The sequence below is a fragment of the Canis aureus genome, chromosome 1 (assembly GCF_053574225.1).
Source record: "Canis aureus isolate CA01 chromosome 1, VMU_Caureus_v.1.0, whole genome shotgun sequence".
In the NCBI taxonomy this organism is placed as follows: Eukaryota; Metazoa; Chordata; class Mammalia; order Carnivora; family Canidae; genus Canis; species Canis aureus.
The window spans coordinates 50,254,268-50,281,009 of NC_135611.1; the positions used below are offsets into that span (position 1 = coordinate 50,254,268).

General features: G+C 51.3%; 1 protein-coding gene and 1 long non-coding RNA gene across 5 annotated transcripts in view; one reads left to right on the forward strand and one right to left on the reverse strand.

Annotated features, from left to right (window-relative positions):
- Positions 1-26,742, reverse strand: part of AGPAT4 (1-acylglycerol-3-phosphate O-acyltransferase 4) — a 127,763-nt gene that overhangs the window by 21,935 nt on the left and 79,086 nt on the right. For all 4 annotated transcript variants that reach the window (XM_077899284.1, XM_077899304.1, XM_077899294.1 and 1 more), the window contains one exon: positions 9,617-9,786. In XM_077899284.1, coding sequence (XP_077755410.1) covers positions 9,617-9,786 — 170 coding nt within the window. The remainder of the gene's footprint in view (positions 1-9,616; positions 9,787-26,742) is intronic.
- Positions 7,030-16,495, forward strand: LOC144314775 (uncharacterized). The gene is made up of 2 exons (XR_013380631.1): positions 7,030-13,263; positions 14,033-16,495. It is a non-coding gene; the product is annotated as an uncharacterized LOC144314775 (long non-coding RNA).

Genomic DNA, 26,742 nt, shown 5'->3' on the forward strand with positions numbered 1-26,742 from the left:
GAGAAGTGTATGTAAGAGAGACTGTGCAGAGTGTGTGTGAGACTGTGTGTGTAGAGACTGTGTATGAGGGAGAGTGAGAGACTTGTAGAGAGTGTGTGTGTGAGACTGTGTGTGTAGACTGTGTGAGGGAGAGTGTGTGTGTGAGTGAGACTGTCTAGAGAGACTGTGAGAGTGTGTGTGCAAGAATGAGTATATGTGAGACTGTGTGTGTAGAGTGTGCGTGTGAGAGTGAGTATGTGTGAGACTGTGTGGAAAGAGTATGTATGTGAGTCTGTGTGTATGTAGAGAGAGAATGTGTGTGTGGAGAGGAGTGTGTGTGTGTGTGTGTGTGAGAGAGAGAGAGAGAGAGAGAGTGAGGGAGAGAGCTGTCTTACCACAGCTGCCCAATCATCTAACTAAGCAGCCCATAACCACAGCGGGGACCACCAAGTTGCTCAGAGAGACATCCAATGTCATGAACCCTCCAACACCCCATGAACCCCTTCAGCACTTCCAGCCACCTGGAGGGGTCAGAAGACACAGGGGCGTCATGGGAAGGTGACTGAACAGGATGCCCTACCAGTTCCAACCATCCTACAAACCCAGCATCAACACTAAGCATTTTTATCTGATCAGTTGGCAGGTGGCCATGTTGGAGAAAAACCTAAGCTAGAAAGTCCTGATTCTGCTCATTTTTCATCACGGAGGCTGTGGAGCTGACACAAGTGAGACCACTGGAATGTACTGGATCTCAGTGCATCTTCAAAGCAGTTCTTTCTAGCACCACATGGTCTCTGCTTTGAAGATACACTGAGATTATGTGGCTCTCGCCTCTGACCACTCTGCAGGCACCGACAGAAAACACAATTAGGGACTAATATTAATCAGTAGGGACAGTCCCTGGTCAACACGTTGCTTGCACAAGTATCTCTTCCTGGCTTCCAAGCGCATGGCCGTTCCTGAAGGTTTACCAGTACGGTCACCAGTTGGTCATTGGGATTCACCCAAAATCATTTATTTCCACTAAATACATAAAATACCTGAATGATGTATCTTAAATGGAACTTGAAAGCAGACCACAACATTAGCCCTCTGAATTTTCCCCTGAGTGTGAGCTAGGCCCCATCACTGCAGAGGACTAGCAAGTCAGCCAACAGCTCAGCCTCTTTCTTGATGTGTGATACATGGACTTGAACCTCGGAGCCGTTCTGTCCATGCCACAAGTGTTTGTTAAGTACCTCTTGTGCCAGGCACTGAGCCACCAGGTGCTGGGGACAGCGAGGTGAAGATGATCACCCCTGGCCTCGAGATGCTCAAAGGCTAGCGGGGCGGGAGAAACAGGGAGCTCCCAATTTCTCCTTCCCTTCCGCCACTAAACTCTGCGAGTTGTTGAGCAGACATGCTCTCTGGCAAAGGAGGTAGGCCCGAGACTGGAAAAGATGGGGCTGGAATGTGTCTCTGAAATGGAAGTCTCTCACTGCAGTAAAAGGCAGGAGCTAAGACTGGAGCTCAAAATAAGGAGCCAGGCGTGTGGGTGTACGTGCACGCGTGTGCGTGTCTAAAGGTGAGATTCCATTTGCGCCAATGAAGGGAACATACATGTGGCCTAATTCTGCTTATACTCGTTGCTTTCTCTTGCTGTCTCCCTTCTCTGATGCTAAAAAAGAAAATGCTGGGGACTTACACTACCAGGAAAATCTCAAGAGAGTCTGAAAACAAAATGAACACTGCTCCGCAATTAGTCGCAGCCACGGGGGAAATGCATAAAACAAACATGAGACAAAAGCACTCTGTGCGAATTCATCTCTCTTCGACTGGAAATGAGCGTGGATCGTTTGTCCAGGTGGAGCACAAGGCTCACAGCGCTCGGGCCCTTGACGGCCTCTTCCCCCACCCAGGTCTACAGCCCTCCCCTCACCCAACCCGAAACTCTCCTGACTTTGCCCGGAGTGCAGACATGGAGTGGGGACGGAAGGGCACTTGGGGACAAAGGAAACTCTTGAACGCTGGCCCCTTAGCACACTTGACTCTGCTCCGCAGGATCAGGGCTCCTGATAAACGGACGAGAGAGAGGAGCCCCCTGTGCAAAGCCCTGCTCCCCCTTCCTGAGTGCAGATCCTTGCCCTACCCCACCCCCCAGCCTCTATCCTGAATGGCCAGGCCTTCCCAGGGTGGATGGAGAGACAGAGCAGAAGGACTTGCAGGGCCGGGGCTGGGAGAGCAGGGCCCTGCAAGGGCGGAAGATAACCGGAGCTCGGGCCGCACCTTGTGGCGGGTGTTTGGTTAGCAGGTGAGGGAAGCACAGGGAGATGGGGGCAGGGGAGGGCTCTGGGGACGTCAGCAGACTGGTGTGGCAAACAGGGAGCATCACTGGGCCCTGCAGGGTCACAGCTGCTTCCCAGGACGAACATCACAGGCTTTGAAGGGCTGCTGAGGGTTGGGCGAAGAGGAGGAGGAAGCCCAGTGGTACTTCTGCTTGGAGCAAGTATGGATTGACGATCTGTTGGTGTAATCCCACGCTGGCCTGGGAAAGACCTTGCCAGAGGAGCCTGTCTAATGAAAAAGAAGACTGGGCCACCTGGGTAGTTCCGTCGGTCCAACTCTTGATTTCAGTTCAGGTCATGATATCAGGGTCCTGAGATCCAGCCCCGGGTGGGAGGGAGTCTGCTTGTCCCTTTCCCTCTGCTCCTTCTAAGCTCTCTTTCTCTCTCTCAAATAAATAAATAAAATCTTTTTAAAAAATTAAAAAGACCCTGGGGGGTTCTAACAGCACTACACTTTTAAAAATAAAGTGCAAGGGGGATCCCTGGGTGGCTCCGCGGTTTAGCGCCTGCCTTTGGCCCAGGGCATGGTCCTGGAGTCCCGGGATCGAGTCCCACGTCAGGCTCCCGGCATGGAGTCTGCTTCTCCCTCTGCCTGTGTCTCTGCCTCTCTCTCTCTCTCTCTCTCTCTCTCTCATAAATAAATAAATCTTTTAAAAAATAAATAAATAAAGTGTAAGGCAGTCCGGGTGGTTCGGCGGTTTAGCTCCACCTTCAGACCAGGGCATGATCCTGGAGACCCAGGATTGAGTCCCACATCGGGCTCCCTGCATGGGGCCTGCTTCTCCCTCTGCCTGTGTCTCTGCCTCTCTCTCTCTCTCTGTCTCTCATGAATAAATAAATAAAATCTTTAAAAAAAATAAAAATAAACTGTGCACGAACATTCCCAGGGATGTATTCAGTGATGAACTCAAGGGACATCTGTACTTCCCCTGAGCTCCCGACCTTGGCTGGGGATGCGCCCGCTGCCCAAGTCCTAGGGGATCGCACCAGCTCACTGTTCTCTCGGCTTCCTCGTCTCTATAACGCCAGACCCCGCATGGGGCCCCACAGGAGAATACTTGGAGGCAGCCTGCCCACTCTGTGTGGTGGGTGCTCCCGGAGTGCAATATGGATGACGCTGATTAAGCCACTGAGGGTGGCGGGGGAGCGTGTTTCTCACACGTCCATGTGATAGTGGCCTTGAGGGTGATGCAAACCCACCCTAATGGAGCTGATAAACCAGGCCAGCAGGTGTCTCTAATGGAAAACATCAACCCTTCACATCTAGGGGCGCCTGGGTGCCTCAGTGAGTTAAGCTGATCTGCCTTCAGCTCAGGTCAGGATCCCAGGGTCCTGTGATCGAGCCCGGTATCTGGTTCCCTGCCTGTCCCTCTGCAGCTCCCCCCTCCCCACTCATGCTCCCTCTCTCTCTCAAATAAATAAAATCTTCAAAAAAGAAGAACACTTCTCCATATCTTAAAACTTCTCATCTCTCTGTAGCCAACAGGGACGTGACAAACATGTATGAAGAAACCACGATACACGGAATACAACCACACTTTGCCTTGCATAAACATGATGGGGGATGCTGGTCATGTGGGGATCTAGCTCTCGTTAAATCCCATTTTGTAAAATGTTTGCTCCCTCTTCTGTCTTCCATAACATATCCTATTTTTCACAATAAGAAAATATTCAGGGATTCCTGGGTGGTTCAGTGGTTGAGCTCCTGCCTTTGGCTCGTGATCCCAGGGTCCTGGGATCAAGTCCCACATCAGGTTCCCTGGGGGGAGCCTGCCTCTCCCTCTGCCTGTGTCTCTGCCTCTCTCTCTCTGTCTCTTATGAATAAATAAATAAAATCTTAAAAAAAGAGAAAATATTCAGTGAAGGGAAACTCATTAAGATCAAGGAAACTAAGAATCATTGCACACCTACTTCATGCATAGGACTTAGACTAGGTATTTTACTTATTATATTCATTAAACTGCTACATATATTCAGCAAGCCCTATATATTTATTAAGCCCTTATGACACCACGAAATGGGAATTATTAACTGAGGTTCAGAGAAGTCAGATAACCTCCCCAAGGTCACACAACTGGTCAATGCAGGAGCCACGTCTGTGGAGCTCGAAGACGTTGTCTGCCTACACATCCCTCTCTCCCCACCACCCTTAGGAGAGAACTTTCTGGAGTAAGCAGAGGGGAAAAGAAATAATTGCTCTTGATGTCTGAGCACCGAAGGCATAGGATCATCTTTCAAAGCATCTGCTTTTCTGCTAAGTTTTACACCTTGAAGACAAGAGAGAGGAAACCCACCATTTGGGGGGGGGGGGATGTTATAATTGATGGGGGTTTGTAGGAAATCACCTTGTAGCCTTTCTAAATGATTCCGCATTGACATTTTTCCTGCAGACAACCTTTAGGGAGAAAAGTGATCCTTTCATAATTAAACTTTAAGGCATGCTGGTTTTCAGGCACGTGTCACCTTTCACAGAAAGAACCGTATTTCACATTAAGGACCAGAAGCATCCTGGCAAAATCAAACTGGACCACCAGCAGTCAGGGTCCTGTTGTAGTTTCGACTCCTCAGTGCTTTTCTGGGGTTTTATGGCATCTGCCAGTCATTTTACCAAGGGCCGTACGGGCCACTACCCCTGCCCAGGCGAGCACCGCAAAGCAGCAGCAGCCCACACCTTCAGGGAGTCTGAATCAGCCCCCGGTGACCTTGACTGGTTTCCAGTGAAGTGAGTGGGAGGGCCAGCGAGCGCGCCTGGCCAGGCCAGGGGAAGAGCCAGTCAGCGCCACCCAGGAGCCGGGAGCCCGGCCGCTTGCTCACAGCAGGGAGGTATCACCCATGGTCTCCCTTGAGGGTGACACTCAGAAGGACAGGGGCCCCCAGGATGGTGCTGTAGGGCTGACTGGTCTGTGGTCAAATACGCTGGCTGTCGCCCCTGCCCACCACATGCTGCTGCCCTAAGCGAATGTGGTCAACCCTATGTCACTGGTCCTGTCAACCCCCTGGGTCCCGTGGTGAGGTATGTATGTCCCTTCTTTACCTCTCTTTTGTATACTATAAAGTCACTGAAGGCAAGGAGGGTATTTTCACACCCATCTTAGTATCTATCTCTATAGTGCCCAGCAGTGTCTTCTAGAAGATACACACAGTGCTCTTCTGTTGCGTAAGTGTTGCAAAGATGTGGGATGCCTGGGTGGCTCAGGGGTTGAGCATCTGCCTTCGGCTCAGGTCATGATCCTGGGGTCCTGGGATCGAGTCCTGCATCAGGCTCCCTGCAGGGAGCCTGCTTCTCCCTCTGCCTATGTCTCTGCCTCTCTCTGTGAGTCTCTCATGAATAAATAAAATCTTAAAAAAAAAAAAAGTATTGTAAGGATGCATACATGGCTATCATCACCATCCTAAGAGCTTTGTGAGCAACATCAGAGTGCCTCTGCTTAGGGTAATAATTCTACCACTCTCCTACTTCTCCCTGAATGAGGAAATGCAACAGAAATTCGATCGGTTTTCAGGCTGAGCTCTAATATGTATTAACTAAATAATATTTCCTAACAGCAAATGTGAGGTCCGAGAGCGGATGTCATGCTGTGGTGTGGTAGCAGGCTCTGTGCCCGCCTCAGTGGTCCTCACCTCCTGGGGTCTGAGCCCTCTTGTAGCCCACCTTGCTTCCTGGGGGAGGGCTGGACTCATGGACAGAATAATGACCAAGTGATGATACCACTTCCGAGTTCTGATCACAAAAAGGCTGTGGCTTTTTTTTCTTTTGCCTTGTGTGCTTTCTCCCCCTCTCTCTAGCACTGCATGCCCTGGGACAAGCCCATGGCCATGTCCAGGGTAAAGCTGAGAAGAGGCCCAAGGGAGGGCTCAGGCCTGGCAACACACACAGGGACTGGCGTGGAGGCAGGTCGCCCGCCGTGCAGCGAGCCTTCTGATGAGACCACCACCCTGGCTGGTGGCTTGACGGCGACCTCATGAAAGACCCTTGCCAGGACCTCAGTTAGCCTGGATTCCAGCCACCCAAACTAAGGTAACACGTGTTTGTTGTGTGAAGCGGCTATGTTTTGGGGCTTGTCACACTGCCATAGAACATACCTGGCCTCTTTAACAATCTGAAGAGAAATACCACAGTTGGGATGGAGGCCAACTTCCAGGCCACACCTCTCAGCAGGTAAACACAGCGGCTCCTGTGTGCAGGGTACTTATCAGGGGCCCTGGTGCTGCTAGAAGACCCAACAAACACGATCTTGGGCAACCTGCTGAGGCCACTGTGAAGTGGCATGTAGGTATCTTACTGGGACAGAAAGAGGTAAACAGGTACCGGAAGCTTTAGAAGCCCTGACCCTCTGCATTGCACACCGAAGTTTGTGGGGCACGTTACAGACACATACTCTTAACTGTCCACAGGCCATGCCCACCCCCAGGGAGGAGAGGGTGGGTGTACTCCTCGGAGGTCGCAACCAGAGCCTTTGCGCCCTGGCCCACGCCATGAAATGCCAAGTCCAAGGGGAACCAGCCCCCAGAATGACCGTGTGGGGCCTTGGGCGCCTGTAAAAAGTCCAAAGACTTTTTTCACCTTTTTCAGAAAATCTCATCACTTTCCCCCCAAAAACAATTCCACATTTAATTACCCCATTCTCAGGAATTTGGGCAAATCTCACTTGCTTCTATTTAAACTCATTTCCTCTTGGGCTGTTACCTGTGCCGGTGAGAACTGCCCATCAGGAATCTTCTCCTTGGCCCTTCCTCTCTGAGAGGCAAGCTCCCCAGGCTCCAGAAAGATCTCAAAGTCATGCGTTATTTTTAAAAAGAGATCAATCAGGTGCTTTTTTTTTGGAAGGTGATTTAAGACCACAGGTACTGCTGAGCAGTTCCTATAACACGAGGCTGCTCTGTATCCTCTCAAGAGTAGCGGGAACAAGCGTGCCACCTTGAAAGGGGCCAGGCAGCTCATATGGCCTCCTGGCCTCTCCCTGGACCTCAGTGGCTCGAGCAGCAAGCAGCAAGGACAAGGCATTCCCCTGGGACGAGAGTCTGGCAGCTTCCCCCTGAGTTGGCCCAACCCCCGACCCTGACAGAGGTCACCAACTGCCACCCCCCTCACCCTCTCCTGGGAGCCACTACTTGGCCAGCACGAGGCATCCTTCAAATGTGCAGCCATGGCTCGGGCTGGTGCTGGGTGCTTGGAAGAAACGGGAAGGTGGTCACCTCCTGTCCCTGTGTAGACCCTCCCTCCGGTCCTGCTGGGGACCCCAGGGCTCCAGGAAGCAGTTCAGCAAGAATCCAGAAAACCTGTGGCCCCAGTGAGTCGGGCTCCCCACAGCTTTTCCTCCCAACACCTCGGGGTAAAGAGCAGAGCTCTGAAATCAGACTTACTAATGAGTCTCCTGGAACCAATGACTTAGCCAAAACGAGGCTCTGGAAGTGTAAATAATCACAGTGTGCTAAGAATCAGGAATAGCATAAATACAGTGAACGGCCCCCAGAAAGAGCTGGTGGCCGTCAAGCTACCAAGGGTAGAGCGAGGACTGCACGGTGCCTGCGAGGCCGACACACTTGCTCGGCCCAGGGCCTCCCGCCCCCGGCTGTCTGTGCGCTCACATTTGAGCCTGAACGCCTCCCAAAGCCACATGGGAAGCCGGGAAAACCCTGACTGTCCCCCCAAACACATTTGGAGAACCCGGGTTGGGGGGACATCGGCACCCTGGGAAGTCTAGCTCTAAGGCAGGAGGACGGATGTCCCAGCAATCGGGGTGCAAAGACACCAGGGTGCCCAAGACAGAATCAGGACCTGTCACAATCATCCATATCCACAACAGGGTTCCGACTGTGATATTTTAGGGGGGTAGTCTCCTCTCGCAGGAAATAAAACCACAAAATTATACTTGAGATCTCTGCCCAGCGTCTCTAAAATAGAGAAAGGCAGATGCTAGAACGTTCGGTCTTGTTCCCGAAAATACATTGAACGCACATGCGTGCACGGACATCACATTGGAGCTAGAAGAATACACAGGAAAGCAAAGAGGAGAGCTGTTGGCAGGAGGGCCGGTTGCTTTCCTAGAAATCCTTTCAGTGATTCACACGCAATCCAGTTTTCCAGAAGTCTCAAGGTAGCAACAGTGACGAAACGCAGTGTTTCTATCCCTTGAAAAACGGCTAAAGATCTTACTTGCCTTTTGAAAGTTTAACTGCATAACGATGAGCATCATTTGTCCCCGAGAAGCACATTTCCTTGTCTCTCCTTTTGCCTCGAATTTAAAAGTGCATAAATGTATAAAAGCAGATGCAAAATGTGTCCCACGCTAGATAGTCCTCCTTCGCCAAGGGTCTTCCCAAATGGGCAAAGTCAAGGGGGCTCCCAGCGCTGCTGGCCACTCTGAGACTCCACAGGCGCATCTGGGACTGGATGCATGGCGCCTCCCCGCAGCGTCAGACCCGGGGACTCCCACATCCCAGCTACCCCCCTGATTTCAATCTCCTACACACTGAACGCTGCGATTTGGTCTACCTGGTCCACCAAAAATAACGTGATGGGAGCAGATACCCCGGTTGGCTGCGGGGGTTGCTCCCAGGTGCAACACAGGATCCCCCAGCTCTGGCACCAGCTGTTCTAGCCCTTTCCCATCCTGGCCCAGCACCTGTTGTAAATCCTGCTGGGACAGCTCAGCACCAAGAAGACTTTAATTCGGTTATCTGGTACAGGCGTGACCAATACACACCTCGATGTTTTCAAGGTGACAAAAGTCAACCAAGAAAGCCCAGTCCCAAAGGTGTGCAAGAAGTCAAACTAGTTGGAGGATAAAGAATTTCCTATTTATTCTGAATTCTGACAGTGACACTCTCTGGCTTGAGGATTCAACATTCTTGAGCCCACAAAGATGAAAATGTGGGGGTGAATGGTGCCCGTAGGCCAGGGGAGCAGTAGAGCATAGAGATGAAGGGCATGAAGTGGCCTCGGACCATAGGAGTCCAAATCCAAATCTACTTCATAGCTGTGTGACCTTGAGCAGATTATTTAAACCCTCTATAACTTAGTTTTTTTTTTAAAGGGAGGATATACATCGTCTATTCATTAATGTCTCTGTAAGGAGTAAACAAACTGTCTATAAAATATCTAGCACATAATTGTTGAATAGATACTATTATTGCGCATTAGAAGATGTTCATCTTGGTCGCAAGCAGGAATGAAAAGCAATTGGTTAAGAACATTTCATCACGCGGAAACTGTGAATGCCTCTGTCATCCTAAACGATGGAGAGCAAAAAGGCAAGTCATAGTGTCGAGCAGGGGAAATGTGGGAGGGGGTCAAGGTGAATCCAACTTACCCCTAACACCCCAAAGCGTTCGGCCAGGCTCCAACCACAGAGAAAGTCAATCTCAAACTTGTGGTTCAGAACCACAATGGCATTTTCCTTTCCATACTTGGGGTAGGCCTGGGGGTCTGTGTGGATGACGCACTCCGTGCCCGACCACCACTCCAGCAACATCACCAGCTCTGGAACAAACCACAACAACAGACAGACATTTATTTCACGCATCCTCGGTGACCAAGGCTTGGTTCTGCTGGGCCGGGCTGGCACAAGGCTCTACCCTCCCAGCTGGGACAGAAAGCAATTTCTAGGGGTCAAGTTCTGGATCATTTCGGCCCAGAGCACTGTCCTCAAAATGGTTTAGAAGCGGAAGAAAAACGAGAAAGACCCCGCAACAGCTTTCAGGGAAGGAGAGGAAGCTTTGAGAAGGCAAAATGACTTGCATTCCTTGATTAAGTGCCTTGGGGAGAGGTAAATCAGAAAGCCTGAATCCATCAAGAATGCCTGCGCTGGTGTTTACAGCGCTCTGAAAGGAAAGGCGGCATGAGGTGATGCACAGAATTCTTAAGATCCTGGGAAATGACTAATCGGGATACTTATTAACTCCATCAAAGAGCACTAAATACCTAATTCCTCTCTCCCATTCACGATGCTTGTGTGCAACCGAAATAATGAAGACCCATGGTGTGAGGAAGCGAGGTTACATCAGAGCCATTATACTGCGGGCCTAAGTGAAACTTAAAATATTCTTTGAAGGAGCTTGTGAAAAATAGAAGTCCTTTTTTCTCAGGCAATAATGACCCATTTGACTTGATTTTTCAGTGATGGCTTTAATTAAGGTGACCGATTCCCAACGTGGTTGCTTCGGGAAAAGCCTATCTATATGGTAGAAATTGTCCATTAAAAAAAAAAAAAAAGAGACAGAGAGAGAGAGAGAGTTGCATATTGGTGTAAAAACTGTATCTATGTAGCAGCTTTAAAGAGAATTTTGAAAGCTGAAGGTGTTCGGCAGGTGGGTGGATGTGCAAGGCCTCTGCCAAGGTAGCCCTGTTTATCACCGGTTAGTGGGGTACACATTTAGCAGAGGACTCACTCATCACCCTCCCCCTATGCACGCATGCACACACACACGCACACACATGCACATATGCGCACACACATACACACACAGAGGAGCAGGTGCAGTGTTGACTCCAGGGAAACCTGTTTTTTTTTTTTTTTTTTTTTGGAAACCTGTTTTTAAAGGCTTGAGTGTCTGCCCTTGGAAATCTTTCTCATTGAGGTCAGAGATGGATGCTTTCTAACAGGTGCGCTAGAACTCTCTAGAAGGCATTACAGGCTAGCTCCTAAGCAGTGAGCACTGTGGGACTTTGGACAAGTGACCCTCCTGGCGCCTCGGGGTCCTGATCTTTAGCATGGGCCGCTTCACTGCTCCTGGGAGGATCGGAGCATACGAGGCACCGCGGGCACTCTGGCGAGCCCGCAGGCAGGTCCCAACAAATCAGCTCCTCGGGACCCAGCGTTATCATTAAAACCAACCCCCTCCCCCTACTTGACAATGAAGAATGCCTATTCCTCGAAGAAAACACCAAAGCCCCAGCCGGTTGTCCCTCGGGCAGTGACATCAGTGGGACAGAAGGTGGCAGGTCAGGGAAGGAAGGTGTTTGGGGGCGGGCCGGGCAGGCAGCGCTGCCAGCCAGGACACAGGGACAGTTTGATGCCACTGGGTGCAAGGATGCTTACACTGCTGCACTGATTTCTTCTCGGCATGGATTTCTTCCAAGAGGCAGGATGGGCAGGACCCATCTATTATTCCATTTCTAGCCGCAGAGCCCAGATAAGCCCCAAAAGCAGAACTACACGGAGGCCAACCAGATAAGGCTGCCCGTTTCGGTGACTCACGTCCCACCGGCCCTCTGCAAACACTCCCTGGAGGCCTCTCTGGGCCCCACTCCCCGCCCGCCCCCGCCCGAGGCCAGGCGGGGCTGGTGCACACTTTCCCCAGGTGGCACTTGGAGCAGCCTGTGATACCGCGTGAGCTCGGCTCCCCTGTTACAGAGCACGGGCCCTGGGAGCAAGCGCCGCATTGTTTGGTTCTTCTAACTCTGGCCTTAATCCAGAACCCGGCGCGGCGCCGGCACACGTATGCCTTCAAGAGCACCAGTGACCTACTGTGTGCAAGCACCTTGCCAGGCCTGGAGGTCCTGGAGGTGTGGCTCAGGTGCTTACCCTCCCGGATTCGCCCGCCCAGGGGGAAGACGGTTCTCCATTCACAGGGCGCAGTGACAGGCAGGAAAGACTCGTGCACAGGACGGATGCTTGCTGAGTGTCGTGCTCACGCATATGGGGCTCAGACACTCTGGATCCTGCTGGTGCCACACACCATTCACTCATTTCTCAATGTCCCCTGAGTCTCCCTGTCCTTGTCTGTGGGTATGGAATCATAATGACATGGTCAAGGCACCTAGCGTAATGTGGCACGTAGTAGGTAATCAGTAAGCGACCAGCCTTTTATCACCGTGATCTGCGTGATGATTTTATAGCACGCAACGCTCTACACCACGAACCGCAAGAAGGAAGGGGTGGGGGGTGGAGGGGGAGAGCCAGACAGAGCCAGACCCAGAGAGGCAGGGGGAGAGTGTTACAGAGACTTCTGGACCAGAGTGGGGAAGCGATGATTTATGGCTTCATAATGAAGGCAATGAGAAGCCACTAGAGCATTTTTAAATAGGCACACAGCAGCATCTAATTTGCATTTTGAAAAGCTCACTCTGGCTGAAGTGGGAACAGACCGAGACTCGGGCAGAAGCAGTCAGGAGGTGGGTGCAGTAGCCTGGCGGTCGAGGAGGGGATGGTGGCCGAGGCCAGGCAGGTAACAGCAGACAAATAGGTTCCAGGACGCGATTAGCCATATAACCAAACACTAGATTTCCCTGGGATGAAGAAGATTCTCTCCTTTTTTTTTTTTAATACCAAAGGCTTTCGATTTCTTTTTTATTCACAATAAATACATTTATAGAGTCATATTGTAAAAGAATTTTAAAGTGCAGCAGTACGTAGAGGAAAGGGTGAAATTCCCCTGGATGGCTTTGTGATGTGTCAATTAGGCTAGGCTGGACTACATTTCCCAGACTCCTCTTCGGTTTGTTTGTTTCCAGTTACAGGGGGCAACAAGGGACAATCCTAGGAGGGTTTGGCAGGTGGAAGGAAAGCGCCACACACACACACACACACACACACACACACACACACCATCGCAGCTGATCTGCTGATCCACGTCCTCGGCACCAAGCAGCAACTGAGCTGAGCTGAGCCTGTAACTGCTCCTCCTCCACATCCCCTTCCTTCCTTCAGCTTCTCGGACTCCTGGGCCAGGTGTGTGTGTCTGCTGGCTCATGCAGGGCCCTCACACCATCAATACCAGACGCAGTAAGAACTGACATGGGACTCAGTCTGTCCTGGTAAAGGGCTTCAGATGGTGCTTGGGGGTTCCAACCTCTTGATCGCCCCATCTTAACCTCCATCATGCCTTCCTGCCTGCCTGCCCTGGACCTTCACGCTCCAACATGAGCTGCAGAGACCACACCCCCAGCTGCAGAGACAACCTGACCAGCCCCATGGTTGAACAAGGACCGGTCCCGGCCACCTGTCCCTACACACAGGTAAATGCGTAGCTCCCAGAAGCTCTGCCCCTGCTGGAACCCTGATGAGGCACGTCCTCCTCCCAGCCCCCAACCTACTCCTTTCTGCAGGGTTAGCCATTAGGAAAATTTGGAAGGAAGCCTTCTAGTCCTGTTCCTAGGCATTTACACAGACATGTGCGTGCACACACACTCATGTGTTTCCTGCCCACAAATGGTTCACACCCTATTGACCTTTGTAAAAATACACACAGTTGTTTTCTCCAAGTGGCATATTTTAGATCTTTCCATATGGACACATATTCAGAGTGACATTAGCAAATATTTGTTGGGCTCCGGCCATGTGCTGGAGACCATTCCAAGGGCTCTGCATGTGGTATCGTGTGAAATCCTCCCATTAACTCTGACACTGGAACATACGATTATTATCTCCATCTTAAAGATAAAGAAATACAAAGTATGGGATTTCTGTTCAATATGTGGAATTGTTGCTTTTTTAAGGTCAAAAATAGCCAGAATGACAATTTCATAAATGGTAACACAATGGCTGCACGCAAGGTCAGGCTACGCATATATCACTATTTATTTAGCCATTCTGCCATTGATTAGCATTTCCCCTCGCACTTTTACTGTCATAAATACGGCAATAACAGCCTTGAATAATGCACATTTCAGACACAAATATTAGTGAAAGTATTTCTCCTGCGTAGATATACACAAAAATAGAATTATGGGTTGAAGAGTATGCATACTTAAAAATTGTATGGATGTTTCCAAATTGCCCTCCAAGAAGATCCTGCCAATCTACACTTGAATCAACAACATGGGAGAAGGTCTGTGTCCCGCCACCTGGAACTGACACTGCAGCTCCTCGCAGGCCGGGAGCCATCCACATCCTTCAACATGTGTTCCCATGAGGCATGGACTAATTCCTTCAATACCTGTGGCATCCTCCAGGCAGCACCCGTGTCCCCTCATCTTTGTGTCTCCCACACCCTTGTCCCAATATTCAGCATGGAAGACACTTGGAAAGAGAGCTTTTGTCTTTAGTTGAATGACTTCCTGGCTGTGTTAGCTGGATGTGCTCACATGAATAACTACACGCAACTTACAGCTACCCTCATGAATTAAGGTTTCATTTACCCTGTGGCTATGGGTACTTCCCAACGCGATGGGCAAGGGCCTGGCTCAGCCTTTCCCTCCACAGTTCTGCCAACGGCCGGGCAGCCCCATCTTTCTAGCTGAAGGGCACCTGCCGCACGGAGCTGCTCCCATGTGAGGGGGGACATCTGTCACTCAAGCGAGACGCACTCTGCAGCAACACCCATGGAACATCAGGGCTTTATAGGGCTCAGGGCAGGCAGGGCCCCTTGATCCTCGTGCAGAGGGGTCCGTGAGGTCAGCCAGCGGCTCCCTCAACAGCCCGCCTGGCCTGCTCTCACGTCTGCCCGGGGCGGCAGCAGGTCCTGGGAGGGCTCTGACCCCCTCCCTCCATGGAAACTCTAGTGCCATTTCCCACAGCTGAGGCCCTGCCCAGGAAGGCCACTTGGGAAAGTGGCCGGGATTGGACTCCTGCACGGTGGTCAGGGGCCACCAGGTAAAGAACACATGCAAACGGATCTTCTGGAGACTTCCTGGCTCCAGGGGCCCGGGTTGGGCCCGGGTCTGGCCCCATGACTGGTGAGCCAAGGAGATCGCTGAGGCCGCATCATCCAGGGGCAATGAATGGCCATGAGACAGAAAAGGCAGAGGACAGCAGAAAACCCTAGCGCGTGGAGAAGCCACTATGTCCCTCAGTGATGTCCTCGCAGAGCACCTCCCTAACTAGAGCATCCGGGTGACTCCTCACGGTTCTCCTTGATCAGCCGGTTCCTGCTCCCTGGGGAAAGTGGGTGGTAAACGGGTCCACCTGGGATGGATGATGGCTGCAGGGGGGTCACGCATGGGCCACGCGCCATCCCCACCTGGTGTCCTCAGACCCCTGGAGCCACCTCTCTCCCAGCTCTTCCTGAGACTTGCTTGTTGGGCACATTTTGCTGGTTCCTTGGTGGCAATGAAAAAGCTTTGTTCCCTGACCTAAGAAGGGGCCTGGGTGTGTGTGTGGGGTGGGGGGTCCCTCCCTCTTCTTTACTGCCTCTCCCCCAACCAAGAGTCCTCTCCATTCTGTCCCAGAAAGCCTTCTATCCAGGGGCACTGCCTCTGGTTAGGGACTCAACATGCTTTCCTCCGGCCTCTGCAGTGGTGACAGCAGGCTCTGCACTCCTGGGGATGCTGGTGGCTCTGCGGTGGCCCCTCCATGAGCTCTGACCCCCTCCCCTGGGCCCTGAGCCCCCCCTCGGCTTCCTCACCTTGCTGGCTGGGTGGGGGTGACACCTGCAAAAGTCAGTGGGTGCAGACTCACATTCAGGCCTCACACCCCACCCAGGTTCTGTCCTTACTACAGGCTCATGTCTGTCTGGTCCTCGAGAACATTCGCATATTACCACAAATGCAGACAGGGCTGTCTGTTGGCCACCCAGCCCCGCAGCCCTAATCCTCAAGCCACTTTACTTTGAATTCAGAATAAATCTAAACGGAAAGATCAGTATTTGTCCAAAGATGGAGAAAATGCATGGGACCCAGCGGAAAGGCAGGCCCCTCAGACCGCGAAGGCTGGTTTCAAAAGGTAGGCAGAGGAGCAGCTTTCCTCTGGTCCCCCGGGCCTCCCCACCTAATCACCGAAACCCCCTGGTTCTGTCCCAGCCTCCCTCCCCACCCCTCCCTCCTCTCCCTGACCCTTCACTCCCCACCACCCCTCATCCCTGTCACAAGCTGATGCCTAGCTCATCACATGCCGGTGCCCCCACCCCTGCAGCTTCAGCCTGCAGCACATTCATCCCTGGCAGGAGGGGACGCCCCTCACCTGGTCCCGGCGTGAGCCAGCAGGGCCCTGGGGGCTGCCAGAAACTCTTAACACACAAGATTCACAACCAAGGTTTCTACAATAGGACACAGCAATTTTGAAACTCTTGTCCTATTTACAAATCTTCAGGGGCACCTGGGTAAGTTCATGGGTGAAGCATCTGCCTTGGGCTCAAGTCATGACCCCAGGGCCCTGGGATGGAGCCCCAGCTCCGAGGGGAGGCTGCTTCTCCCTCTGTTCCTCCCCACTGTTCCTGCTCTCTCTCTCTCTCTCTTCTCTCTCTCTCTCTCTCTCAAATAAATAAATAAAACCTTAATAAAAATCAAAATAAAAAATTTTCAGTTTGCCCAATTTTGCAGTCTTCGTTTTTACTGCTGGTGACTCCCTGAGGGAGGGGTGGGGGCTGGAGATGCCACGGCCTCTTCCAGCAACTCAGCACCCCCTGAACTTGGGGCTGTGGGGCACACCCCGTCCTGCCGGCTGCTGGGGCCTGTTTTGCGAACCCCACTTGGAGAAGGAGGGGCATGTGGCGCAAGGAGTGGCTCGCCCTGTGAAATCCCCATCTGTGGTTTTGATTTCAGGGACCCGGGGAAGGACCAAAGCCGGGTAGTGACCAAAGGGACATGTGATCTGGAGCACAGCTTTGTTTTTGTTGTATCTGCCGTTGTGCTGCCCCGCTTGATCACAGATGGGCAAGGAGAAGTAGATGGATGAAAGGAGAGGTGAGGAGGGAGGGGAGCACCTATGCTCCTGTTCATAAAGGACGAGGAAGAGGAGGGGATGGTGAGGACCGACATTTGCTGCTAGCTCGCAGCATCCCGGAGAGCTGCTGTCGCTGTCCCTATTTTGCAGATCAGGGCTTGGAAACCATGGGGTAGGCAGGTGGCCACACTCCCGGAGCTGGGAAGTGAGCACTCAGGGTATGGGACCCAGAGCTGCAGACCCTGGTGCCCAGGACACCTCTCCCAGGCTGCACACACTACAGGCCGTGATGCTATGGGCTGGGTGGGAGGTGAGAGAGAACATTCTGGAAGGGGGGCAGATAAGGTCACAGTGGAAGGATCACCTCTTGGCCTCAGACACACAGTGGTCAGTTCCTTATCTGTGAGACGCAGGAAGCTTGTGGTAAAATGAAATACCCTTAGTCTTCAAAGCATTTAACAGGTGCCTGGCACAGAGCTTGTCTTCTGCGTGTCACCATGACCAGTGACCCTACAGCAACGAGGACCACACCGGACTTTGTGCTCACCCACAGGTGGACAGGACTGTGGTTTTCTCTCCTCTCTGCCGCCCATCCTGGTGGAGGAGGAGGCTGATAAAACAGGGCAGGCAATGTCTCTGCGGGAAAGACTCTGGGGTTCAGACTGTGGACCAAAGTTCCTGTTCCGAATGTGCCAACAATACAGCACCTCCCACATCTGGATGTTCAGGGGAGATGCAACAAAGGAAAACAGTAGTTTTATAATTAACTTTATCTCATCTCAAAAGTGATATAATTACATCTCTAATGATGTGTAAACTGTCAACTGAGTATATATAATTATGTGTTTATAATAGTTATCATTTTAACTTCTAATAATAAGTAGGTTACAAATTAAACCTCTCATCCTCAAAAGCCCCCCAAATGCAAAAACAAAGCTCTAAAGTTTGTTATGCATGATGTGCTATTGTCCCCGTCCTGAACCAAAGGTGGGGGGACACAACTCTCCCCTTGGCTGCACGGCGCTGGGGCCTGGGAGGGGACCGGCGACAAGCTCCTCTGCACCTGTCCTGCATCCCTCACTGGAGGCCATTCATCGCAGCCCCCCCACTCCACCCCACCCCACTCTCTCTGGGAGGCAAAAACTGGAAGAAAAATATGAAACCCAACAGATTTGGGAGCTGAGGCAACAAGAAGGTCTGGTCTCAGCTGCAGGCCCAGCACGTCCACTGCAGGTGCCGAGCAGCACACACGGTGGCCAGGACCCGGGGAGTGATCCCGGACACGCTGCATGAGGGAACAGAGTTAAATAACCGAATGCACCTTGCGTGTCATGGGGCCTGATGCAGATGCAGGGATTTCTGATCTGAGAGCAGATCCACGTACCGGTCCCCGCTGGCCCACCCCCAGGCTCTCCTGCGCAGCCACCCGCTCCCCACGCCACCCCCTGCAGCTGCCCCTAATGCAGCCGCTTCCTCCTGCTTGGCATGTTCTCTGTCTTCCCATCTTCCCACCAGGCTCAGCACAGGCCCGTACTTCCGTGAAGCCTCAGATCCAAGGCCAAGACCTGGGTCTTCCTAATTTCCTGATGCTAAGGGTACTCCACTCATTTTATTTGTCTGCACCATTTCCGGCGGGTGCTCATGCCTTCGGGCCACATGCAGCTTGCAGCGCGGCGACACGGGACGGGGACCCCTAGTGCGCTCGCTACACTTCAGTCCTCACCCGGGAGGCATTCCAGCTTTTCCCACTTACGAGCCCGGACCATCAGATGAGGCCGAGGCAAGACGCCCCTCAACTGACACACAGTACACCTGTGCTGCTACCGTTCCATGGGGCAGGTTAGGAAAATAGCATCTCGGAAGGCTCCGTGGAGTAAGGGAGGAGGAGGGACAGTTTGAGAAGCCCTGCAGCCCGGCTCTGATGGTAACCCAACTGCTAGGAGTTGGCATCGTGTGAAGCCACTTGCTCTCGACGATACACCCCCCCATCACTGTCCCCCTCCTGGCCCCCATTCAGTGCCTGTTTCTAGGCAGGCTTTGCCCCTGGCAGGGTATGGAGGGAATGGACTTGACCTAATATGTTCTTGAAGCTCAAATCCTAAAAAGGTAATGTCACTACATAGTAACTTTCTCCTGAAGCCTTGAGCAGGTGCAATGAGGGGTCATGAAAACATGTGCCGGAATGGGGCGAGGGGCAGATGGGGTGCCGCAGCTTCCTTCCCCGCCACACCCACATCCTCCCAAGTGACGGAGAGGGGAACTGGGCAACGGATCTCGAACTACAGGCGGACTGAGAACGGGCAGTATTAATGCTCCGGGACCTGACAGTATGAACAATGAAGCGAATAATGTAAGGGGCGGATCATCAGCTTCCTATCAAGTGGAGTCAGCACTCGGCTTCCAATTATTGGGTCCATCTTTCAGAGAGGCAAAACGTCAAGAAATATGACAATCTTGAGTGATGGGTATTAAAGCTGCGGAGAAGCCCAATGCTTCCCACTGTCAATCAAAACCTTCAGCGGGAAGAGGAGCAAAAGAAAGAGTCTAGAACCCAAACCCAACCACACCACTCTGGTGCCCTGACATCTGACTTCTCAAAACTCCCTTCCAGGTAAGCAGCTCAGAGGCCCCAGAGCCGTGGCACCTGTGCCATCTGATTTTCCAGTCCCGGTTACGTGAAAGACCTTATCCAGTCACCAGCTCCTGAGCCGACCGGGTGCCCAGCAGAGCGGGAGGTGCCTGGCTATGGAGGTGAGCAAACCCGTTCCAGCAGCAGAGACACTAACCCGCGGGCACAGAAACACTTGGAAGATGCTGTCAGTGGTGTGGGGGTGGCAGGAGGGGAAGAGAGGGCAGGATGTTTCGGGAAGGCTCCGAGGAAGCCTCTCTGGCTGTCACAACCGTGTAGCACGATCTAATTGCCGTGATCTAATTGAATGTGACCTGCTATGGAACATAACCTCTGCCAGACTAGGGGCTGGTTTTGTACACGGGGATGTTTCCGGTGCCTGGACTTAAGAGGTGCCTGGTTGCCGTGGGGGGGAATACTGGTGGTTGGGGTCAGAGGATCAGGGTGGAGACCTGGCACCTGGGCTGCATGATTACCGGGGAGAGGGCGGAGGGCAGTGGGAATGCGGAGGGCAAGTTGGATTCCAGCAGGTGGAGCAGTCAGGGTCTGAGGTCGGCTGGATGGGGTGCAGGAGAAGAGAAGGTGAGAGAGGTATCCTCAGGTTTCTGCCCTGAGCTGCTGGGGTGGACGTCCTGGTGAGCGAGCTGGGAAACTGGGTCAAGGAGCAAGGGCAGGTGGCGGGGGCGCGGGTGAGGGAGCCTGCAGTCCTGGCTGGGCCTGGTGCGGTAGTAACGGGGCTACATCCCACCCGGGCCTTCCAGCCTCCCGCTTCCCTGGCACCGTACGCCCTCGGATCACTGTCCCCACTCCCTGCCTCACCTCTTCTCACACCCTGCCAGTGATTCTCCTTAACACACTTTCCCACTCGGTCACCGGGCTAGGTTCTGACCCCTTCCCGTGCTTGGTGAGATGAGAAATTGAACTTCACCAGCTCTGGAAGCAGCAATAGCTCGGGATTAGCACACCCCGTTAGCACCCAGATTTTGTTCTCTAAACCCTACTCCCCACTGTCAGGAGGCACACTGCCCACAGTGGGGACAAGCGGCACTGCCGTGTGATGTTCTCTTGGACAACACTGAATCTGGGATCTATGGAGCATTCATATCTAACTCCCAGTTCACCGGCGAGGGAGGAGCGCTCACACAGCCGGAATGTGGGACCTTCCACAGGACAGAGCAAGACGCGGGGGATGAGGTGGGGCGAGGAGGGGAAGGCGGGAGGGGTCTGTTCCAATAGCAAAATGACAGACATAACAAGTGGGAGGATCTGATTTAAATCCTGACTTGAACACTCCAAATATTAAAAATAAAACCCAAAGCAACAGAAACCGTTGGAGAAATCTGAATCTGGATGGTATAACATGATCCTAAGAGAATATCAATTTGGATAGTGGTTATGTTTTTAAGGTGTCCTCAGTCTTTATAAAACACACCTTGGGGTCATTCGGAGTGGTACTTCATGGCACGCAGGGTCTGGGATTCGTCTGAAAAACAGCCACCACCAAGATGAAAAAGTTAAGGCTGGGGGTCGTGAATGTGGGGAATCCTTCCACAATTCCCTCTGCTCATAGTTACTTCTATGTTCTGCAGTGACAAACCTAAAGGAAGCAAGTTCCCTCTTCCGCAGAATACGTCCAGGAAGCAATGAGTCCAGGGTCAAGGGCGTTCGTTCCCCCAAACACCCTAGTCCTGCCTCAAGCATTCACCGCCACTTGTCTTGGGGCAACGAGGAGAAAAAGACAAAAACAAAAATCTTAGGAAGATATCCACGTGTAAAATGTAGACCAAGCCCACACATGGATTTCCATTTTTTTTTAAATTTCTGAGACAGATGAAGATTAAAATATAATTTGAAAATACTTTGCATTTCAATGCCATTCTGGTAAGTGATTTAAAGGTCTGAAGTTCTCAGAGTGGGAAAGCCTCCCCCTCTCTGCTCTCTCTTCGCTCCTTCCATGGAGTCCTAACGAGCTCTCAAAACCTGCTGCTGCTCCACTGTTCACATTGTCACCATGTCGAGTTCCCAGGCCTGGTCCGGGCCACATGGGAGTCAGGCCACAGAGGCTGGAACCCCCGAGCCTCACCCCTTCTCAGCAGAGGGACTCTGGGGAGCTCCCTCCACCCCCCACCCCGTCGCAGTCTCCTGATGTCTATAACCTGGGGACACTGGCACCACTAGTCTGTGACGCAGCTCACGTGTCCGTGCTTTGTGAGCGGTAAATAAAAGCTAGGTGACTGCTCGGTAATAGTTATTGGCTGTGGACCAGGTTTCTGACCTTGATCGAATGAGCACTTGCTAAGTGCTTTCTCTGCCAGGTCTGGGCCTTACGGGGAGGGATGGGCAGAGATCTTCCAGGCGCTTAGAGCAGGGAGGTCAGTGACACCCAAGTGAAATGGGGATTTATCAACACTTTGCAAAAGGTCTGGCTGGCAGCAGACTCTCGGGGCAATAGACCCCTCCCCTCTCCTCCCTCCAACCCTTCATACACTGACACCTCCCAATTTATCTGATCTAAATCCTAGTGCCCCTTAAGACCGGATCAAATCACCCTGACCCCAAATTCTGAGGCGCCCTTGACTCGAGAACAGGTCTCTCTGCCTTCTGCCTTGTGATGGCAGGTTCGTGTGCTTCTGGTCTCTTACCTCCTTGAGCAATGACTAAACTGTGCTATTTAAATTCCCAGGGGTGCCTGGAAGCTTCTACTTCTACTACCTGCTTTTAAGGTCTGAGTCAGAATCAAGTGCTGAGTTTTTTAAGGAAAGAAAGTTTTCTTAAAGCCAAGAAGCATGAAGGCCATGGTCCTATTCTGAGGTGTTGACCTTCCCAAATGCATAAAGACATTATATACCCTTGGTAAGTAAGCCTCAGGTCCTTGAAGATAAGAGGGCCCGTCACCAGGTGGGTATACATGATCCCCCTGTGGGTAGAACCCACATTCCACCTTGCGTTTCTGCCAAGGAGCCTGGAAATGATGAGGCACGAGATGGTGCTCTCCAAGGCAAGGTGTAAAAACAAATGCCAGGGCACAGTGCAGAGATGTGCAGAGGTCACCCTCAAGAGAACAAGCGGTCTCCTGGCCAAGACTCAGCTTCATGCAAAGAATGTGGAAAGAGTGAATCAACCAGAAGGCACGATGGTCACACAGGGGCCGGCTCTCGGGGCCGATCCACCTCTGGCGTTGCATGTGCACCCCAGTCCCTCTGCTGAGATTGGCGATGCACCCAACTGCCCCCTGAGTGTCATCTGGGCATCAGCTTTCAGGGCAAAAACGTATCGGTCGGCAAATGGAGCATTCATTTCATGTTACTGTCTCCACTGAGAAATAGATTACTAACTGCATTCTTATTTTCATATGTAAGTGTATCGTAAGATTGCTTAATATTAGTTCATTGGAGCCTGATTAAAATAATAATAAATCAAATGTCACAGCTGCAAAAAACTGAGGATCGCATTGTGGAATGTGGTGACCTCCAAGTAAAACCAGCCAAGGGGGACGTCCATCCCTCGTCCTGCTATCCCTAGAGCTCCCCTACAAACAGCCATTTAGTTGGCCAGGAATTTTAACTCACAGCACTCATGGGTCATCTGTTCACCCTGAGACAGTCCCTGCCATCCACTGCCATCGCAGGCCTACCTTGTCTGCGTCTGTTGCTAGCCATCCTCTTTTCCACAATGACCTTCCATCTGGTCTGTCTGCCTCCAGAGTCACATGCTCTTCTCATCCAGCCTGTGCTCAATGCCCACTTAACCCTGTCAACACCCTAGTTGGGTCCCCACCATCCACAGAGGCAGTGAGACTCCTTAGCCGAGTCCCACTGCGTGGCCCACCCTGACTCTTCCACTTTGTCCTACCACTCACCTCGAGCCAAAGCTAAGTTGATCTGCATACATATTGTTCCTGGAACTACCTAGAACTACGTACCTACCCCACGGTCTGGCCTCTTGCGCGAGCTCTTCTCTCAGCCCAAAAGCCCTTGCTTTCCATAGCATGTCAAGACCTAATCTGTCTCCCAGTTCTCAGCTCAAACAAGATCTCCTTGGGAAGTTTTTCTTGATGCTCCCCCCGCCAGCCCCTCATTACAAATAGCTTGTCTCTCTTCTAAATCCCTCCCATTTAGGGACTCTGTACTGATAGTTCGTAGAAGTCAGACAGGCCTGATTTGAGAACTCATTCCATCGCTCACTAGCTTCATAACATCAGCATATGACATAGCCTCTCTGGCCTTCAGTTTTCTCTGCAAAAAAGGATTAATATCACATCCTTCACAAACTATTGTGAGCATTAAATAAAACTAGTATTGGCGTAACACCCTGCAGATGGCAGTGTAATGGCCAGCTTGATTCTCTCCTTTCCCCCATTCCGGAGGCTTCTCTGGTCGACATTCTCCCCTCAAAGAGCATGCGTGCCCTTGGTGGAAGGGTTGAGCCTTGCTCGTTTTGTTGCTTGCTGCCCATGGCAGAACAGAACAGGGCTTGCACGGACATCGACAATTATTTGTCATCCACCAGCCTGGGTAATGGTGTGAGTTTTGGATAAGAGGAAATTCACAAAGATCCAGATGATGTCAAAAATCAATTAAGGATGGTAGGGTCCTGTAGCTCAGTACTTTTTTTTTTTTTTTTAAAGCAACTTTATGAAATTACTAATCACTTTAAGAGCATTTAAAGCAAATTTTAGAATCTACTTCAGATAAATACCTGCTCTTAATTTTCATCTATTCGCTGTCTTCTTCTCTCACCTTCCCCTCATCGAAATATAATTAGGCTTATTTTCATAACTCAGATTCATTACCCATGGAGAAATACATAAATCGTTGTTTTGAAAAGGGTAAAAAAATTAAAATGCTAAAATATTCACAATTCCCAAAATAATTTATAGGGCCATGTGAAGAAGAAACCATTCTGGAATTGTTTTTGAAAACGCCTTTTCTTTGGGGCTGGCTCAGTTGGAAGAGCATGCGACTCTTGACCTTGGGGTTGTGAGCTCGAGCCCCACCTTTGGTGTAGAGATTACTAAAAAAATGAATAAACCTAAAAAAAAAAAAAAAAAAAACTTTTCTTCACATGAGTCACTCCTCTCAGCGTAGGAGGCTACGAGGTACTTAACTTTGCCTTTTCTCATACAGGATCAACTTCAGTGGAACAACTTTTAATTATTGAGAATAACATGTAAAACTGGTTATTTCTTCTCTCACAACTGATAAATGAGGCCACCAGATAGTTTGGAATCTGTCCTAACATCAGCCATTTCAAGTGAAACCTATTCACTAGTGTTTTCAACAAGGTAATATTCTGTTCCTGTCAAGGTTGTCAGATGGGGCACAAGGCGCCCAGCAAAACTGAATTTCTGATAAACTACAAATTATTGTTCAGCATAAGTATGTCTCATGCAGTTGTAAAGGGAAGATAGACCTATAATAAAGTATGAGCCATGGAGTATCTGGGGCGTACTCTTATTAAAAAATTATTCGTTGTTTATCTGAAATTCAAATTTCACTGGGCCACCTGAATTTTTATTTGCTCAGTCTGCGTCCTTATCAAGCCGCAGAAGCCATGGCAACGAGCACTGATGAGGCTGGAGGAAGACAGCTGTGGATGGACTCGAAGTTGTCAGGGCTGCCTGGCCTCCGTGGTCCCATGGACTCACTTGAACACCACCTCCTGGAACCCTGACAGTCATCTGGGAGATGGGCTTGACTCCCCCAGTCTACAGAGGACAAGATGGAAAGTACAGGGTTTTCCAAGGACACAGATCTAGAGGAGCAGGAGTCCTGCTGCCACCTGGGATTCCTGGCAGTTGCGGGCAGAGTTTTCTCACCTCGCTGGCCTCATGAATACACAGAACACATGTTTCTTAGAATCTTAGCAATTGTTAAATAATAAACCTATACTTCAATTACAACCCAGTCTTCCAAAGGTCCCTGAGAAATCATTGCATTGGGGTTTGCCTAAGCTCAATCGAATCAAATTTTAAAAAGAGTGGGCACAACGACCCGTTACTAAACCCTAATTGCTCAACAGCCCTGGTAACACCAAGGCCAAGACTTAAGAGGCTTTGCCATCTGTGAGCGGCCTAGGTAATCCCCACCAGCTCTGGTTGGCAAGGCTAAGTGCTGCAGCTGGCTGAGCCCAAGGAGGACGTGGGGTAGGGGTGGCCTCCAGCATCCAGGACTCAGGAGAACGGAGCTGAGGTAACCCAGCCTGACTGGGGGTGGTGGTGTGGGGGGTTGGAGGGTTAGCGGAAGGACACCAAAGAATGGAGCAGGAGGTAAGGGGGGATCTGGGAATGAGGGAGGAGGGGAGAGCACACTGTGTGCACAGGCAGAGAGCTAGGCTGGCCACATACCCTAACCCAGCACCTAGCCCCAGGGTCACCCGTCAGGATTAGTATTATCCACACAGATGCAGAGACTGAGGCTCACATGCCAGTAACCTGCCCAGGGGTTCTGGTTTGTGCCCTTCCAGGCCCAAGGCTGGGAAGGTGGGCACAGCCTAGAGCTCCCTCCCTCAACTTCCTTCTGCTCACTGTCTCCTTCACCCTAGCCTCACCTCTGACCTTCCCAACCCACTCATGCATGGTCCCCTCAGAAGAGGCCAAATAGCAACCTTGGTGCCCGCCTCTGGAGCCTTTGTACTTGTGTAGGCCTGAGCTCCATGTAACATTTTATCGTTTTATTGGCTCTGAGATGCAGATTTGTCCTCATCCCAGAGGCACGCCTGGAAGCAGTGCTTCTTACCCTGGAAGGTGAACCTCAGTATAACTGCAGCCTGTCTGTTTCTTTCTTAGAGATCTCCAAGTCATGATGCACCCCGCAATCTGTGGATCTTAGATTCTGCAAAAGACAGGAATTACAAGAACCAGAGTGACCTCAGCAAGCCGATGGCACTTAGCTAGGCTGATCTGAGATGCGGCCCATGTATCTGGGTAGTGCAGGGCACTGAGGTGGCAGGGAGGGGCACAGATGGAACACGGGACTTTTAAGGCAGTGAAACTGTTGTGTATGATATTGTCATGCACATACGTGATGTGATACATTCATTAAGACCAAAGAATGAACCCTGATGTAAACTATGGACTTCAGTGAGTATCAGTACCTCAGCCCCAGTTCATCAACTGGACCAAATGTACCACACTAATGCAAGATGCTAGTAGTAGGAGAAAGTGTGTATGTGTATGTGTGTGTGTGTGTGTGTGTGGCAGATGGTACAAGTGAGGGTTACAGAGGAACTAACTGTAATTTCTGTTTTCCTGTAAACCTAAAATCAC